Below are 19,025 nucleotides of genomic sequence, written 5' to 3'. Positions count from 1 at the left end.
TTTGTGATATTTTAGACCAATTTTAAAATTCATGAAAAATATAACTAAAATATACCACTATAAGAGTGTTCACAATAGAGAGCCGCGGCTTCCGCCCGAGTACGCGGCTGGGCTGCGGCTCCCTATAGCTGTGAACAAGGGAGGACATGGCGGGGGGAAGACATGGGCACGCTGAGTAGCTAGTCGGCATGGACTCGGCTCTTGGCCGCAGGCCGCGGCGCCCTATTGTGGCGGCCAAGAGCCGCGGCTCTGCGAAAGTTTTTATTATTTTTTATTTTCTTATTTATTTCCTATAAATATACCCATTCCTCTCAATTTTTTCACCCCATTGCAATCTCCACTCTTTTCAATTTATATCTATTCTACTTTCAAAAAATGAATACCGACGATGAGTATCAACAAATGATCGATGGGGCGTTCGATGAACTGGTTGAAGAGGTGCAATGTGAAGCTGAGGAGGAAGCGGCGGCGGTAGCGGCGGCGGTAGCGGCGGTCCCTCGGCTGATCCATCATCGGTGGACAATCAGCCGTGACCATGTCGGGTCCGACCGGCGGCTGATGGAAGACTACTTTGGCGATAACCCCCGTTATCCACCAGAGATTTTTCATCGGCAATTCAGAATGTCACAACGACTCTTCACTATATAGCGACGTCATTGGCAGGGAGGTACGGGTGCTTCACCCTCCGACGTGATGCCAACAGCCGGCTCGGATTGTCAACGTATTAGAAGTGTACCGCTGCAATTAGGCAGCTTGCCTATGTCGGGCCCGTGACATGTTGGACGAATACCCATATATGGTGATATGGGTGAAACGACTACCCTACAGGTGCTGAGGCAGTTTTGTAGGGGCATCCAAGCCATCTTTGGTTCGGAGTATCTACGGAAGCCCAATGTCGATGAATGCCAGAGATTGATAGATATGCAGGGGAGGGTGCACAATTTTCCAGGGATGTTGGGCAGCATCGATTGCATCCACTGGGAGTGGAGGAACTGCCCGGTGGCTTGGAAGGGGCAATTCACTCTGGATTCAAAGGAAAATACCCCTCGATGATCCTGGAAACCGTTGCTGACTACCGGTTGCAAATCTGGCATGCGTATTTTGGTGTCGCAGAGTCGAGCAACGACATCAACGTTCTACAGTTGTCTCATCTCTTCAATGACGAGTGTCGGGGTAAGGGTTCGGAGGTCAGATTCGTGGCCAGGCACGCAGTACAACAGGGCATACTATTTGGCCGATAGGATATACCCTAGTTGGCCAGTGTTTGTCAAGACGATCCGGCAACCGGTTGGGGTGAGGCAATCCTATTTCGCGCGAAAACAAGAGAGTGCTAGGAAGGATGTTGAGCGAGCTTTTGGCGTGCTCCAAGCGCGATGGGCCATTTTACGGTGCCCGACACGAGTTTGGCACGAAAATGATCATCATGTATGCATGTATCATATTGCACAATATGATAATAGATGATGAAGGATTTGCTGCAGAGCGCTGGGCACCGGAAGAGGGTGCTAATACAAGTCACGGTATTGCCACCGCCCCCCTGCAGATGGGTGTACCACGTACACTAATCAATACTTGATCCAACGGTTCACCGATATGCGGAGGGAAACAAGACATACGACATTGCAGGCTGATTTGGTTGAAGAGCTCAGAGCACGTAGGGGAGGGGGCACATCGTGATTTGCGTTCGCGGTGTTGTTTGTGTGATCTCGATAATTTTCGTTGTATAATTTTCCTCTTTCTATAATACAACGAAGATTTGATTTTAATTTTTTTTATTGAATTATGCGTATTTTTCTAATTATTATAGTCCGATAATTTTTATTCTAATTAAATTAAAATATACCTTGAATTGAAAAAATAATTAGATTTGTGGCTTTGGCTTGTCCACTATTAGGGTGGACAAGTTTTTTTGTGGCCCTGGACAAGTTTTCTTGGCTCTGGGCAAGTTTTTGTGGCTTGGGCTTGGGCATGGTCTTCTTAGTGTGGACACTCTAAGTGATCAACTTTGCATTTGGAGTTGTCCTACCATAAGTGATTATTGATTCCTTTTTCAACAAAAGAATACATTTATCTTTCTTCTTTTATTTCATTTCTCTTACTTTATTCTCTCTTTTACTTTATTCTCTCTTTATGTCTTCTACTTTTGTCTCTTTCTTACTTTATTTTCTCTACTTAACTCAATAAATATAATTTTCTGAAAATTCATTTACAAAAGAAAATCATCACTTATAATAAGACTAAGATTTTAGGGATCAATATCCTTGTTTTTTTAATGAATTGATAACTTTTATGGTTGATAAGAATAATATAAGAATACTATTTGATAAACCTGAAATGATTGGACATAAGAGATGAAAAGTGGTGGCCTCCAAATTCCTTTCTCACAATCTTTTTTCAAGTAATGATAAGGTGCCTCTAAGATTTGATTTTCACTTGCCATGTTATACACATTAACAATTCAAATAATTATATTCCATGTCTCGTGTCAAAATCGAAGATACATTTTTTTTGTCATTTTCTCTTTATGCATATTTACAACATAAAAATATGAATCTTTTAATGTGTTCTTTGGAATAACTAATATATTTTCCTTTCATTATATAAACCAATGTTTTAAAAACCAAAGCGGACCGGCCGGTTCGACCGGTCGGACCACGAACCGGTAGGTAGTCCGGTCCGGTTCACCCCTTTAAACCACCACTGCATGGAACCGCCGCGAACTGGTGGAACCGGCCGGTCGGACCGGTTGGACCATGAACCGGAAACCGGTTTTCTATTTTTTTTCAAAATTTTTTAAAATTTGTTGTTTGTAGAGGTTGAACTCATGACCTCTCTTCTAGTTAAGAAGACCCCTACCACTCCACCACATGAACTCATTAAACAATTTGAACATTAAATATTTTTATACATTAACCATTAATTTTATCTACAAAAACTAATAATTCATTTTAATTTTATTGTTCTTTAATATAATTGTTAATTATAATATATATAATTATCATCATTTATATTTTAATGATGCTCTACTTACCACCTATATTATTATTAGTACCATATAAGATTCATTATTTACTATAAATAAATTTTTTATATTACATACTTAATTTATATACCCTAGCTATCGACATTAATGAATAATCTTATCTAAATTAATTAATAAGTACTTAATTCGTATTTAATTATATATTATTTTACGAAATAAATTTTCTTAAATTAATATAAACATTATCTATTTTAATACATGAAATATTAAATTTTTTATCTAGACTAACTAATATTAAATATATATATCTGAATATATTTACTAAATTTTAATATTATTTATATTTATACATCACTAATTATCTATAAGGTTTAATGTTTTGTGATATATTATTAATTGTAAATCATTTACTAAATTTAATATATTTTTATATATATTTGCAACAGTAAAACGGTTAGACTAGTGGTTCGACCGGTTGAACCGTGAACCAGTAATGTTGCCGGTTCGCTTGCCGGTCCGGTTTGTAAAACATTGATATAAACTGTAGTAAAGTTTAACAACACGAGAAAATTAAAACGAAATATTCCTTTGTAGTTAGGATATGGCTTGCTCTTCATATTTATTATTTATGTGATTAAAATAGATAACTAGTGGATAATAAACAAAAATAAATTGATTGAAATATACAAAAATATGCACTTCCTTTATCAGAATCGTATAGCCAACTCCAACTTGCCACAAATGTACAAATTGCACTAATCCATCCAAAAACACCAGTCTTTCGAATCACCACTTAATTCCCAAATTTTTCAATAATTAAACGTGATAAGATTAAACAAAACATAACAAGAAAAGGGAAAGATAAATATATTTCAAAAAGATTATTGAACATTACCAAAAACTCCAAATTGTCACTCATTTTCTTGATTAGGTCACAGATAGATTTACAATTTACATAAAAGCATATCTTAAAATAATCGATTATTTAAGATTGCGAAAGAGACTTCAAATTATTAAGATGGTGGCTCTTCATAAACTACTCAAGCCATTAGTATATATACTCCACAAAACAGTCATTTTCAATGGAAAATTTATTTTCTTGTAGTTAATTATTCTCTAACTGCCCTTTGGCACTCATAAACAGCCTATTGCAATTAAATCATCCTAATAATTCACAGCACCCTCTTCTTATTACATACAAAAATGACTCAAAATGTAACTACAAAATTTAAAAAGACTCCAACCACCATTTAAATTCAATTACATAGTGTTAAATTTACATGCAAGTATTGGGTTGCAAACTCATACCATATCGGAGAACAAGTTGAAATAGTATATTAGTGTAGTCCAACCACAATTAATTTGTGGCCTTTAGGAAGTGATCCAAAAATAAATTCATGCGGACTTGACCCAAAGCGTACAATATCAAACTAATGTGCAGTCAACGGTCCTAACAGCAAGTACGAGACATGACATAAAAATATTACGATAATTAAACATCAATAAACTAACTAATGTGCAGTGGACGGTCATAACATCAAGTACGAAACTTGACATGAAAATATTACGACAATTAAACATCAATAAACTAGCAAAGATAATAGCTAGAATTTTACAGAGGAAGTTTCCTTAATTAAGTGGTAGAAAAGAGGTGGTACAAGCAACAAAATCTAAAAAGGAATGGGATCCCCTGATATGTAAAATGCCACAGCAGGGGATGACGTGGTGATCTACACCACAAATTAATTTCCCCTACTTGTATTATTATTTTTCATTTAAAAAATGAATGGTTTGATTCACCACAACATCCCATGCCATGGCATTTTGCAGAGCTGGGGATCCCATACATGGAAAATATTTCACTTGCAGACCAAGATTGAGATCATCTAACATTTTGAACTATTACACAAAACAAGATTCATGAACAAAATCTGCACATGCCAAAAACTTCATTGCAGAATGCCACAAATCTAAAAATAAAAACTAATTTTCCTCAGCCTTAGAGGGAAGCCCAATCTATCTCAACTGAAGGGTATTTCTCAAGAAGCAAATTATTACATTCACCAAAAGAAGGCTCTGAGAAGAAGTCCAAGAAAGCAGCGTCCGGTTCCGGCGAGAGAGACGCCACCTCCTCCGACGGTAAGGCCTCCAATTTCACACTCAGCAGGAGGCGGGAGGCATCGGTTTCTGTCGAAAAATGACAGCTATGCTCTGTTTTCCCCTGTTTCTGAAACTCTGCCATGCCATCACAGATAGCTTGAAGCTTTGCATCAACTGATGAATGCAAGGGTTTGAATTCGTGGTGCTTGAGGTGAGGGAAATTCGGCCTCGCGAATTCCCCTCGGAGCTTGAAGGCCGCCTTGTCGTAGGCCAAGGCGGCCTCCTTGGCCGTGTCGAAGGTGCCAAGCCAGAGGCGTGTTCTGTTTTTGGGGAGTCTGATTTCGGCGACCCATTTGCCCCAGTGCCTCTGCCTCACCCCTCGGTAGAGCTTCGCGGGCTTCGGGGGCTGCTTCATCGGGGCGGGCTTCGGCCCGAGAAAGCCTGAGAATTGGCTCTGATTTTGGAGGATTTGGGAGAAAGTGTTTGGAGAAGGAGAAGGAGAAGGAGAAGTTTTCATAAAAGGTTGGAGTGCTTGCATAAGCTCTTCTCTGCAGGAATCTGCGTAGAAAACTTGACTGTTTCCGGAGTTATATGTATTGATAGCTGCCGCCATGGATTTGTATCGAGAAAAGAGATGATTCAAGATTGTTTTTGCAGAAAACAGAGTTAAAAAGTTTCGATTGGGGCAATTGATCAAACAGTTTTTGAGCACACCCGTTTTGTAACGAATAAAAATGAAATCTTTACACAAATAACATGTGATCTATATTCTAACTCACCCCGATTTAAAGAAAATACAGTTTGAAATTGGGATATGATGAAGCCCAGAAAAATACGATCAGATTCTTGAAAGATAGGGCGAGATGAGAATGAATCTTTTGTTTAAACGCTTAGAGCATTAAGACTCGATGAATTTTTATTTTCCAACTATAGTGCAATGGTGTGCTTTTATAGGCATGACGCCTCTCTCTTACTCTCTCCCTCTCTTCCTCTCTTTTTTTTTAATAATTATATACACACACTCGTCTCAGGTTCTTATTACCCATGACGGAATGACACGTGGACTGGGGGCATGTGTAAGTGGGTGTGATACGTGACGATTTGTGATTGGATAGAGAATTAGATAGTCATACCTTATATTCATGCATGCCTCCAACTAAGGCGTACAACACACTCACGTAAAGTTCTCTCGAGAATGAAGAGAATGATATACTCCCTTTGTCTCAAGGAATATGACTCATTCTTTGGGCGGCATATGATTTTACGCAGTTTTATTTTGTGGGTTGTGTTAGGAGAGTAAAGTAAGAAAAAAAGAATAAAGTAGAGATAAAGGTGTTTCCAATTTTAATAATGGGACATCTTGGTTGGGGCAAACTACAAAGGAAAGTGGGTCATCTTTAATAGGACAGAGGGAGTATATTAAAGACTAATTGGAAATCGACATTTCCAGAAAGAATGGTTCGAACTAAGATTGGTGTACATACGCATAAATTTAGCAGACCGGTGATCGCATGTCAGCAGGTCATGAACTTCTCTTTGGAGTCTCCGTGTCAATCTCAGTGACGTTGACTTTTCTTTGGCGGACTGTTGGGCGAGAGGTCTTTTTTTTTTTTTTTTTTATATTTTTTTTTTTGACTGTTGGGCGAGAGGTCTTGGCTCATGCGCTTATCGAAACGGGCCGCTGGACCTTTAGCGCTCGCTTATGCACTCCGCGGCCGGTGACTTGATATAAGTGGACTGTTGAGATCCTCCGTTGTGTCCGGACTTCAATTTCAGCTATTTTGTACAGTTTCTAATTCTTAATATGTCAATTCTTAACAAACATGTCAAATACCAAAATGTAGAAATAATGAGAATACAGAATATATTTTGTATAATTGACATTCAAAACGAGTCAAATCTAAGCATAAAAACATGCAAAATCCATGTTTATCAATTTTACACTATATAGCCACATTTAATTTCAGATATCATCCTATATCAATCACTAACATCACATATAGCAGTAAAATCATATCGTACAACAATTAGATCACAATATAGAAACTAGATCACGTCATATTGAAACCAGATCATATCATATAGCCCCCTAGCATGCTCGAAAATGAACATGAGTACATGAACCATCAACATATAGCTCAAATAGCAACGTCGTATAGCCCGTATAGGGCGAGGATCATACCATGTCAATCGTATATGGCATTATTAGGATACTTGGCAACAATTTATTAAACCACTCGTTATTCCTAATCAGAATGTAAATTCCGTCTAGGATCATTTTGGGGTGTTACAATGATGAGATGTATAAAATAATATTCATCCGTCTTTTAAAAATATAAACTTTTGAAGCGGTACATGTTTTAATTTATAATTGGTAAAACAAAAGAGAAATAGAAAGAAAAAGTAATTGAAGTATTACTAGTAGAACTGGAGAGAAAGGGTCTCACCCCATCTTAAAATAGAAAGTTTTTATATTTAAAAGACGAACCAAAATAAAATAATTTTCATTTCAGAAGACGGAGAATATGTTTTTATTTTGAGGGTTTAATTCGTTTTTGTCTTACGTAGAGTAAGAGCATGCCTCGGTTGATGAGCTTTTATTTGGATTAATCATTCTTGTGTTTTTATATAAAAAGCATTATATTGTATTTTTAAGCCCATGGTATTGAGTCTTACACATCTTGAAAATACAAACATTCATAAATTTAACGTAAATAATGCTCGAAATCAAATACTTGCCAAACTAAAATTCTAATTTTATTAAACATTATGTTTCATATCAATGAAAAATAATCTCAATTTCAATTTTTTTTACCAATTTATAAAAAGTAATCGCATTTATATTTATCAAAAATTCTTATCATTTTTTAATTTCTATTAGTCTCATTTCTACTCTTATCATAAATAATCATGTTAGGCCATCCGCAATGAGGCGGACGATGGCACGCCCGATGGCGCGCATCGTCCGCGCCCGCCATCGGTTGCACCCGCAATGGGGCGGACGATCGTTCGCCCCATTGCGGGTGCGTGACATAGGCCGCGGACGATCGTTGCGCCCTATACTAAGGGCGCGGAGTATAGCACGGACGATGCCCATCGTCCGCGCCATCGTCCGCCCCATTGATGCCCATCGTCCGCCGCAATGGGGCGGACGATCGTTCGCCCCATTGCGGGTGCGTGACATAGGTCGCGGACGATCGTCGCGCCCTATACTAAGGGCGCGGAGTATAGCGCGGACGATGCCCATCGTCCGCCCCATTGCGGCCTACGCGGACGATGGCCGCGGACGATAGGCCATCGTCCGGCCCACTGTGGGCTACGCGGACGATCGACGCGGACGATGACACGCGGTTTCATTTTTTTATAAATAGAGTTCATTTGTAATTTCATTTCACGATTTCACTTTCGAAACTTATTACATTTACATAATTACTACGAAATGGATTCAAGTCCTAATAGTCCTATTGAAGGACGAAAAGTCTAGTGAGTTGTGCGCTTGCAAAAATCGATCTGAGCAACTGCTAGGTCGAGACACCACGCTTCTCCGAATTAACTGAATCACAGGGTCCAGTAACTCGAGGGATCGAATGGCGCTTCGGTCGTTGGGCACTCACGACTCTCCTTCAACAATTAAATTTCCTCAACCCGAATACTATGGATTAGTATAGGGAAGTGGAGTCGATCCCACAGAGATGGATTCGTAGGCTAGTATTGAGAGAATTTGGACAAAATGGCTGCTGCCACGCAAAAGGGGTTGAGATTTTAACTACTACTAGACCTAGGCACAAAACGTAAATACTAGACCGAAGAACAAAGGACTCTTAAACCAAGTAACAGGCAGAAAAAGTTAAACAATTCCTAGACCGAGTACATAACTACCGATAACCACTAGACAAAGGAAATAAAAAGTGGGGACCATGAAAGCCAAGCCTGACAACGTACGGTAAGGCTGCAGCTAACAATCTTCATGCACTTTTCTAACTAATTCAGATTCGCAAGTGGAGAAAACAGAGGAAATACCCAGATTCAAACATAATAAACAGATTTGGGCGACGGAAACTTACAATAACTCGAAGATACGACAGATCTACGTAAACTAGGCGAAATGAAATGTAAATACGTAAACTAGGCATGGAAATCAAGTACTCCTTCTCAGATTACGTCGGACGCTTAATCCACTCCGGATCCAAGCCATCCGAACCCAACAAACAGCAAAACCAACGCCATAACTCCGATTTTCACAGATCTACTCCGATCTCAATCAATCATGAACAATCTGCAACAAATCACAAACTCCAGCAAAACCCAACCTCCGATTCATCCAAAAAGCAAAACCATTCTTCAGATCCAAACAACAAGTATCGGCAATAAATCAGAACCAACTGCAAAAATAACTAACTCCGACAATCCTAACTCGAAATCAATCGAACTCAACCAGCAAACCAGAAATGAACACAATAGACATAAGCAGAAGTAAAATCTGAAATAAAACAGGAAATATTGGTTGTCAAAACAAATCCGAGCTTCGAACAGCGAAGCTCGGCGGAATCAGTGTAGATAGCAACGGAAATGTAAATTGTTTCTTCGCCCTTGAACTAGGACGGTGTTACAACCCTCGAACCATTGTCGGAAAGCTAAACGTGAACCACCAGCCAAGTGCTAACTGGAATCTCTCGCAAATTCAGAGTCAAGTGTGTGGAAAGGTGAATCGAGCAAGGAGCTGTTAGTGAGGCCTCCACTGAGAAGGTCCCTCCAGCCTGCATGCTTCTCCCTTTTATAGATGTGGACATAGCCTTCTAGAGTTTTCGTAGAAATCCCTATTCTACCCTTCACCTCCGAGGCTTCCTCCGTCTAGCAATTTTCTTCCAATTGTTCACCCTTTCGCCAGTTTCCTAGGACCATGCAAGCGTCCTCTTCTTTTCCTGGATCTGGCGAAAAACTTCACATACCTGACTTAATTCAATGCGTTAGACCCAGCAATTTCATGAAATGAACCCCTAGACCGATGCATGAAATTAGCCTTATCACCTATGTTTAGCGGAGAGGCGCGTTGGCCGGGTACAGAACCCGGTGAATATCGTTCGTTCGTCGCCGACACCTAGTACGATCCCGATTTCAGTACGAAATCGTACGGGTTGTCTGACATGGAGCCGTCTCCAAACCGACCAAGCGCTCCCTCCCGCCGTAACGCCGCAGCGGCTGATCCCGAACCCGCCGCGACCACTTCCGCCCCAGCCAAAAAGAAGCGGAACCGGCAGCGGGCGCAGAAGTTGCCGTCTCCCAGAAATTGCGATGAGTACTCCCCCGGGCGTACGAACTACACCGACGACGAAACCCGATTTTCGCGAACAACCATAGGCAGGTCGCGTACTGGGAGCGCATCGCCGGCCTCTACAATGAGGCCAAGCCGCCGACCGCGTACAAGCGCAAACGTGAGCAACTCCTCAAGCACTGGGATCAAGTGAAGAAGCAAGTGAACTTGTACGCGGCGGAGTTCGAGAAGTTCACGCGGGCACAGGGGAGCGGCGAGAGCTTGAGCGACGTGCGCGCTAAAGCGCTGTTGTCGTACCGGTCGATGTACGGCGACTTCAAGCACGAGACCATCTGGGCGCTCTTGAGGGACAAGCAGAAGTTCCAAGGTGGAATTCTGTACACTGGTGCGTCGAAGAGGACGAAGACCACCGAAGCTGGTGATTACACGAGCAGCGGTAGCGGCAATCACCCGGTTGACCTCAACCGGACGTACGTGGATGAAGGGAGTTCCGGCACACCGGTGTCCTCCCGACGTCAAGGCTGCGAAGGCCAAGGGGAAGGCGGCCGCGACCTCATCCTCGACCGCTGCAAACCCATCTCCGTTCCCGGAAACGCTCCCGACCCAGACGGCCACCGCGTTTGAGTCGTTGGCAACAGCGTCGATGGCGATGACGTTATTGCAGACGCACAAGGCCCTCAAGAAGTGTACCGACCCCGACGAAGCCGAATATCTCCGGGCGTTAATCGATGAGCTGTGTCGGAAGTTGGGAATTGCACCGACTTAGTTGTTTTTTTTTTAAAGTTGAATGGTGTAACTTTTTTTATTAATGCGTCGCCATTTGTTATTTTGACGTTTTTTATTTACTCGTTACTTGTTATTTGTAAACATTTAAATTAATTAAACAAAACAATAAAATGATGATGTGGCGCACCATAGGGCGCGCCTTAGGGCGCCCCACTGCAGGTGGGGGAAGGAGGATAAAACTGATGACGTGGCGCGCCTTAGGGCGCCCCACTGCTGATGCCCTCGATAAAACATTTTTTGAATGAAAAATAATGTATTGGTGGCTCATGGTACTAACATGGTCGTGGAAACTGGGGATATAATTTCCTTAATTATCATTCTTATCCATACCAACTCACAAAATAAAAATTTGGACTTTATTAACTATTGATTTCGGCTGCAAAAACAGAGGATTGCTAGGTTCATTGTTTCTTGTTTATGTAACAACAAACGAGGTGGGCCACGAAACATGATCATATGTTCAATCTAATGCAAAAAATATTATTTTAATCTTTATTTTGGTGATATCCTAAGTGCATGTGTAGAGGAGTTTTATAGTGTTTACCCCTTTCTTTACTCTATGTTTTTTGCAAACTAGAAGAGGAGTTTTGAAAATGAATGGTGTTAGTATATAGCAAATTTACATCTTACTAATATGACTTAGTAACTTTGTAGTTGAAGGTGACAAAATACAAATAATTAGTAATTTTAATTAAAATATTATATCTAATGGCTTTGGACCAAGATGTTACATATTGATGCATTTTAGTAAATTTTAACCGAAAAACTTAATTTTGACCTAATTAATCAATTATATTGGTCATCAATAGGAGTATTATTATTTTTGTTAAATTAGTTAAGTGCATCGCGGGAGATTTTCGGTCTTAATCCGCAAACCCGATCAAGCAGGATTAGATTCAATACACCTGTGGTCAAACCAGAAAAGAGAGAGCCATCTGTATCTAATCTACGTTGCAGCCACTATTACCTTTTTCAAAAAAATGATATTGTATCCGAACTAATTTAAAGTTTCTTTCAGAAATTTTATTTACTTTTTCCAAATATTATGCCCGCCTCAAGAATATAAAATTTTTACATTGGCTATTGTATATTCTTGGCCAAATTAAGTCCTGGTCATCAGAAAATTAGTTTATAATCGTTATTGGTTGCATAAAACAAAATTACACCCTTTTCAACATCAACAATATTGACTGTGAAATGATTCAAATAAGCTTCATTTCTTCGAAAAATGAAATCATTATAAGGAAATTACAAACAATATTTTTAAATCTGTATATTTGAGAACAAAATTCAATAAGGTACAAAACCAGAATCGGCGAAAATTTTGTGTATCTTAAATAAGTTAAAATTTCAAGCTCGAAATAGTAAAGGTTAGTGAATTACGTAAAATTTAATTAAAATTATTTATTAGCCGGGCATCAGTGTTTTTGTCTGCGGGTTTTCTACAATCTGATAATATGGTTTAAATGCGTACAACTTATAATAAATAATCAATAAAAACCATGTAATTGAAGATGTATAAAAAATAGAGGAGCATGTGCAAATATATTTAACTAAGTTTAATCAACTTAAATAAATTTCTGTGGGCATCCATGTGACAAGAACAAGCGTTGTCCTTTCAATTCACATGCATTTTGTTATTTTTCATGCAAAAAACTATTTTTTTTACTGGAGTATATATTTTTTAATTATATTTAATTTTGATTAGTCGTGCATTTAATATTAAAAGAGAGACTTCTTTTGCCTAATTCGCAGTAATGAAATGTGGCAAGTATAAGTTACCAAGAAGTCTTGTACTAAAAAAATTGTAGCTCAAAATTGAAGTTACAAAATAGGCATATTGCCAAAGTAAACTGAGGTGTTAATAAGTGGTTGCTGAAACATATCAACTTATAAATATAGTTTAAGAGCCTATTAATCTACGAAATTAAATACTTTTAATCTAAAAAGAACCCACAGTCAAAATTTCATATCAGTGAGTTCTTCTCAAAGTTAAAACAGTGATTAATTTATGGATGTTGGGAAAATTCGACATAAATACCCTCGTCCTAATTTAAAACATTTGGCCAAATCTGAGAACATGTGATTGAGTATAATTAGATCATTAATCAGATTGATGGAACTAATTGTTTGTCCAGACACAATTTACTTAGTTAATAATACTCTCCCAGTACCAAAAAAAATAGTCAGTCACGTTTTAATGTATACAAACGAATTATGGTTTTTATGCTTCAAACAAGGCCATTACTTTCTCCAAATTTTCTCACCAAGAAACAAATTTTGTACCTAAACCACACAAAATAAACTCATGATAAGGCGATGGTCGAATCCATGGAATAATTATTTGATGCATATATATTTTTATCAAAACAAACAAACCGTCAACAACGTATATTTGAATTGACCTTTTTGCAATGCGAGCAGCATCAGTTAATCTATCACCACAATTTCAAATGGTTTATGTCTGAATCAAATAATACTCGTACAAAATTCGAAAAATTACAAAAACACTTCAATCAAATTTGACTCTGTTTCTGCTTTGAATGTCCTTATCGCCAAACAGAAATTATTGTATTTGCTTCAACTAATGATAATAAAAGGAAAAGTTTATTTAGTTGGGAATATATAACAATTGAGTTGAGATGTTAGTGATGGTTGATAGCGCACATTTATCTGCCTCATCATCACAAAAGTCAAATTAAACATGGATTAAATGTCCCTCATCCAATCCAACTTAGTAATTTTATTTTTTAATAAAATATTATTCATCTAGTCACATACATAATCTACACTTTAATATAATTTCGACTACCATCCATAGCCCAAACAAATCCTAATAAAATACTAGTAGTAATCCATATTTTCTTTCTAATATACTCTTTTCGTCTCATTCTAAGTGAACTATTTTCCTTTTTAGAATGTCACACTCTAAATGACACATTTAAAAAAAATAGAAACATCACTCTTTCTACTTTTTCCTTCTCTCTTTATTCTCTCTACTTAATTCACAAAACAATACTCCCTCCGTCCCGGACTACTCGCACATTTCCTTTTCGGCACGGAGATTAAGGAATGAGTGTATAGCAAAGTCAACAATTGCGGCTGTAGGTGATAATTTTTACTAAAAATGGAAAGAGTGCAAATAACTTGGGACGCCCGGAAAGGAAATAAGTGCAAGTAGTCCGGGACGGAGGGAGTAAGTACTACATAAAATCTCGTGCCGGAATAGAAATGCTCCACTTAAAATGGGACGAAGGGAATAATAAAAATTACATAAACTATTTTATATTTATAATAATAATAATAATATCGTTGGATGAACTGCAGTGTTGATATTGTCCCCAAAAAAGAAACGGTAGGTATAGCCAGGCCATGAACAGCCAACCATCATACTGTAAAAATAGGATAGGTTCGATCTATAGTCATTAGTCATTTGATTAGGGCCTTGCATATGTAGTATGGTGACTTTTATATAAATATTTCTTACTATTTTGTTTATAATATTGGGGTGACCTTACGAGAGGGACACAACTATGTGTAAACTTCTAGTGGAGCTTCAATTATTTGATCCAAAGTCAACACTTAAACTAATCTATACAATCTTGAAAGTGAAAGCTTACTATATTATAAAATCTCTAGGCCCCTTCTATGAGTCTTATCAGTCTAGTTATGACTTATGCCTATGAAAAAAGGTCAATAATCCATATCTAAATATGATTAGCCTAGCAAGTGATCCAAATAAATAAACTTACACTTAGTAGTTACAAGTTGAGGTTAAAGCTTTGCCTCCTCTAAGGTTAGAAGTTCGAATCTTCTCCAATGCCTTTGCCACAGTTTTGCAAATCAAGAGTCGACTACGGTTGAAAGATCTAGTTCTGCAGTTGAGAATGGGGAATCGCTTCCAGTGAGATGAATCAACTGGAGAAAGATTCCGATTTTATGACTGAACTTTTCCAGCACAATTTATGGAGGTTCAACCTAACTTATAGGACATGAAAGTAACATGAAGATGGGTATTCACCAACTTTAATCGATTGTACGAGTATTCCAGATAAAACTTACTGAATAATGATAGAAACAACAACGAAGATATTTTAGTACGTTTACATATAGAAGTACAACAAAATTCCTATCTAAAGTGCAAGAATAATGTTGATATAGGTAATAAATGATAGGCACAAGATTTAAAAAAAAAAACTCATCTCACAGAAATTTCGAGTCTCCATAACAGGCTTAATGCTTTTCTGGCAGCTTAGCATTATTCAACTCCATCTCCACTTTGCATTTGTCTCTTAGATTGTTCAGTGGCAATAGACTAGCTTCCTGCAACAGGCAATGGATTATTACTCGATACCAGCTTTCACAGTTTCGATAAGTAAATAACTTATGAAACCTAAAACAGCCATAATGCTACATACATACATCAGCCACAGGCAGAAAATAACCTAAAACAAAGTCTATAAGTATAGTTTCAAGAGTTATAAGATGCCACTCTAGTATTTCCACTTTGTTTTTCCATAATAAGTGATGATTTTTAAACAATGAATAATGTTAATGATTAATGGAGTACAAAAACACCAATATTTTGGATTCAAAACATCAAATAATCATTTCATATGTCGAGCGTCCTCACACTTTCAGAAAATGCAGCACGCCTTGTAACGTATGTTTATAACTCACTGAAAAGGCTTTGGTCAAAGACCGGATAAGGAAAAAATATGAAGGGGGCTTACAAGCTGACTAGTTTCTGCGGCCCATATGTCCGACATATGCTGAAAGAGAGATCTCCACTGATTCATCAGATGAGATTCCAACTTAGAGCTATCACCACCATGTTTCTCATTGACCTTCATCCTGCTACTTCTTTCAGCCAATATGCTAGCATCTTTCTGACTCTTTTTCAATGCTAAGAAAGTTCGAAACAGTTGAAATTTCCAAAAAATTGAAGTAGATTGCAAAAATATGACTGGCTGTTGTTTTTACTAAAACGATGACATTTCATTAACACTATGTTGTTTAAGCGACTAACCTGATAATCGAGCCTTAATGTCCTTCTGATGGAGGTCCAACCATAAATATTGAGCTGGTTATCGAAACAAAGTGCCCAGACTTAGATAGCAATTTGTTAAAACTAAAAGATCAGCACACTAAGCATTAAGCAAAGCTACATTCCTAAAAGAACGTCGCAAAATTATTAAAACTCACTGCATACAAAACCATAAAGCAAAATAACTGGTGCCAAACCTTTTGAGCAAAAAGAGCAAGAGCAAGCATTGATAGCTTTACTCCCTCCGGTCATAAGAGCACATTCATCCTCCTCCAATTTCTTGCCTTTATCTATTCCAAACACTCTCGATTCCTGAGACTGAGGCAGGGCCGTGAAATCAACAGATCCTGACTGACTGACGACAAAATTATCAGCATTATGATCATCCAAATGATTATGTTCACCCTGAGTCCCTTCCAGACTTATGTTCTCTTCCCCATCATGGAGAAAATCGACACCAGTTTCACTCACTGTCCACGAAGTGTCAGCATGAGAACTCTCACCAAGCTCATCAGCAGTTCCAAAAATCTTGTTTTCCTTCAACGAGTCTAAAGGGCTGCAACCATCCACGGAATTCAAACCCTCCTCTCCTTCAAGATTTTCCAAATCAGGATCTAAGCAATTTAAACCAGCTACTCCATCACAACCGTTACTCGACCCATCATCATCAATATAATCCAACTCATTAATACTCACATTAACAACATTTCCTCCCCTAGGATCCAAAATCTTGCCTTTCTCACCACCATCATTAAATTTGAAGCTACCTATTACATCATTCCCCCCCTTCAAATTACCCTCTCTGTTTTCAAATGGTATTTTGGAGAGACCAGAACACGGCCGGGGCGAAACACAAATCCTCTTAACTGTATCTTTACCACTGAAATCGAAACCTCTTCCTTCACCTTTCTCCCTCGCTGAAAACCCCCTTTTACCAATCCGGTTCGTGACGTCACCTAGAGCTGGCCTCGACCTACTCTGCCCACGAGATCCACTCCCTTCAGCCATAATAAAAATTTCACAACCTAATTTCCGAAAATTTCCGAACCTCAACGAATTCTCAGCATCCCAATTCACAAACCTAGAAAAACGAATAGTAATGACAATAATTTCGCACACATCACTAGAGTTAGGTCAACTAGAATGAGAGCAGAAAGAGAGACAAATTTACCTAGAATAACTGTGAAAACGAAATTAGAGCTAAGAAGAAGGCGTCGTTGATAATTACTGACCTTGAAGAAGAGTTATATGGCGATTGAGCTGCAGCGGGTTTCCTCAATTGGAGAAAAAGAGGAGCAGTGGGAAATTGTGAAGAGTCAAGAAGGGTAGAGAGAGAATGAGGAAACCCGCCTTAATCTTTTGAATTGCGAAATTTGGGCGCGCTCTTTGAGGGATTTGGCAAACTTTTTTTTAATTTTTTCTCATTCTTGTTAGGGCAAACCACACACCACATAGGGGTGCGGCCCGGATAGCTCGGAGGGGTGCAGTCGGTGGAAGAGGTCCCGGGTAGGGTGGGAGACTTGACAAGGGAAGGGGTTCGGGATTCGGAGTTGTCCATGTTGCGGAGCTCAATGTTAGTCTGCAAGTCGATTTTTAATACTTAAAGTTTAACTTTTTATTTTGATAGATGTCACACTTTTATTTTTCATTATCTCATAAAAGATGTCATATTTTTTTTTCTTTGTACATTAATACTAATATAATAATGGTAGTATAGTTTTGAGTAAATGTCAAAATTGGTTCTAAACATATGGCCGAAATACGAATTTGGTTCAAATCATTCACTTTTTGAAAATCGGGTCCTAAACAAACGAAATTGTCGTCTGATTGGTCATTTTTTTAACGATTCCGTCAAAACTGACAATCAATGCCAAATTAGTGATATTTTGACTAAATTAGTGTTTAATTAATTATTTAAAAAAATTAAAAAGAATATAAGAAATTCAAAAATTAAAATTCTATCTGTTCTTCTCTCTCATCTCTCTCCTCTCCTTCCTTCGTTGAAGTTGAGGCCGACATAGAAGAAAGAAAATCGGCTGGTGAAAGTTCTTGTGACTCTGATTGGAAGCTTATTTAGGTACGTTTCCGAGCTGTAATGAACCTGAAGACTGCTTTCGACCCCTCCGAGGGTGGCGCAGAAAATCTTTGAACTGGCTGGCTCACGGCTAAGATAAGGTTCAATAGAGTTGAATGCATTGTAAAAATGTGGTTTACTTTTTATAAAGGTCAAGCATTCAAGAATTTAAGCCCCTTTGGATAGTGTAGGATAAGATTTTATATGTATAAAAACAGAGTTTTTTGCATAGGACTAATGTGTTTGCTAAAACAACAAATTTAGAAAAGAAAATGCAGCGAATAAAAACAAAATACATAAGAAAGGTTTATAAATTGCAATTGACCATAGCAATGGCAAGGGCTCTAGTTCTTCACGGCTCTGTTTCACCGTCTGATAATCTCTTGATGCCCAAATAGTCGACACGGCCGACAACAGCCACATGCGACTTTTCCAGCACGATACGCACAACAAAAATCCGGGGATGCTCGTTGAAGATCTTGGATGCTCGATTCAGTTACTGATTCGAGAAGATTGTGAGGGATCCTTCCAATACTTCTTTAACTATGCTGCAAAGTAGAATGTATAATCAAGAAATTGAACCAATAGATGTGAAAAGAAAGACGAGCAGACGACAACTTAGGGATGTTAGTTACTGATATATATAACAGTATAGCTGATGTTATCCAGGAGGGTGTCAGAAACATCGGCTGGTTGAAGGAGCTAGAGGCACAAAAGAAAGAGAAAGTCTGATTCAGGGAAGAAGAAGAATGGAGAGGAGAGA

The 19,025-nt window shown here is 38.4% G+C and overlaps 2 protein-coding genes across 3 annotated transcripts; both read right to left on the bottom strand.

Annotated features, from left to right (window-relative positions):
- Positions 1-4,547: 4,547 nt before the first annotated feature.
- LOC121767138 (ethylene-responsive transcription factor RAP2-13-like) lies at positions 4,548-6,037 on the bottom strand. Its single transcript, XM_042163336.1, has one exon. The coding sequence runs from the start codon at positions 5,694-5,696 to the stop codon at positions 4,983-4,985; it is 714 nt and encodes a 237-aa protein (XP_042019270.1). The 5' UTR covers positions 5,697-6,037; the 3' UTR covers positions 4,548-4,982.
- A 9,120-nt stretch (positions 6,038-15,157) lies between these two features.
- On the bottom strand, positions 15,158-17,557 carry LOC121767506. 2 transcript variants are annotated; one of them, XM_042163789.1, is made up of 5 exons: positions 17,421-17,557; positions 16,386-17,269; positions 16,171-16,224; positions 15,875-16,047; positions 15,158-15,464 (listed from the first exon to the last, which is right to left on the bottom strand). In XM_042163789.1, exons 2-5 carry the CDS (start codon positions 17,194-17,196, stop codon positions 15,375-15,377), a joined length of 1,128 nt encoding a protein of 375 aa, XP_042019723.1. In that variant the 5' UTR covers positions 17,197-17,269; positions 17,421-17,557; the 3' UTR covers positions 15,158-15,374. The 2 variants fall into 2 exon arrangements, with proteins under 2 accessions (XP_042019723.1, XP_042019722.1); XM_042163788.1 differs by having other exon boundaries at positions 17,360-17,543.
- Positions 17,558-19,025: the final 1,468 nt, after the last annotated feature.

This window comes from Salvia splendens, chromosome 15 (genome assembly GCF_004379255.2).
Source record: "Salvia splendens isolate huo1 chromosome 15, SspV2, whole genome shotgun sequence".
NCBI lineage: Eukaryota > Viridiplantae > Streptophyta > Magnoliopsida > Lamiales > Lamiaceae > Salvia > Salvia splendens.
Note: the sequence above shows the minus strand (reverse complement) of the source record. Positions and strands in the feature narration are given on the sequence as shown.

Bases quoted from the DNA above. Each gene is read 5' to 3' on its own strand.
- LOC121767138 (XM_042163336.1), bottom strand. From the start codon at position 5,696: ATGGCGGCAGCTATCAATACATATAACTCCGGAAACAGTCAAGTTTTC.
- LOC121767506 (XM_042163789.1), bottom strand. From the start codon at position 17,196: ATGGCTGAAGGGAGTGGATCTCGTGGGCAGAGTAGGTCGAGGCCAGCT. The intron at 16,225-16,385 runs GTTTGGCACCAG...TTCGATAACCAG, and splicing joins TTGCTCTTTTTGCTCAAAAG to CTCAATATTTATGGTTGGAC. The intron at 16,048-16,170 runs GTTAGTCGCTTA...GAACTTTCTTAG, and splicing joins CATTAAGGCTCGATTATCAG to CATTGAAAAAGAGTCAGAAA.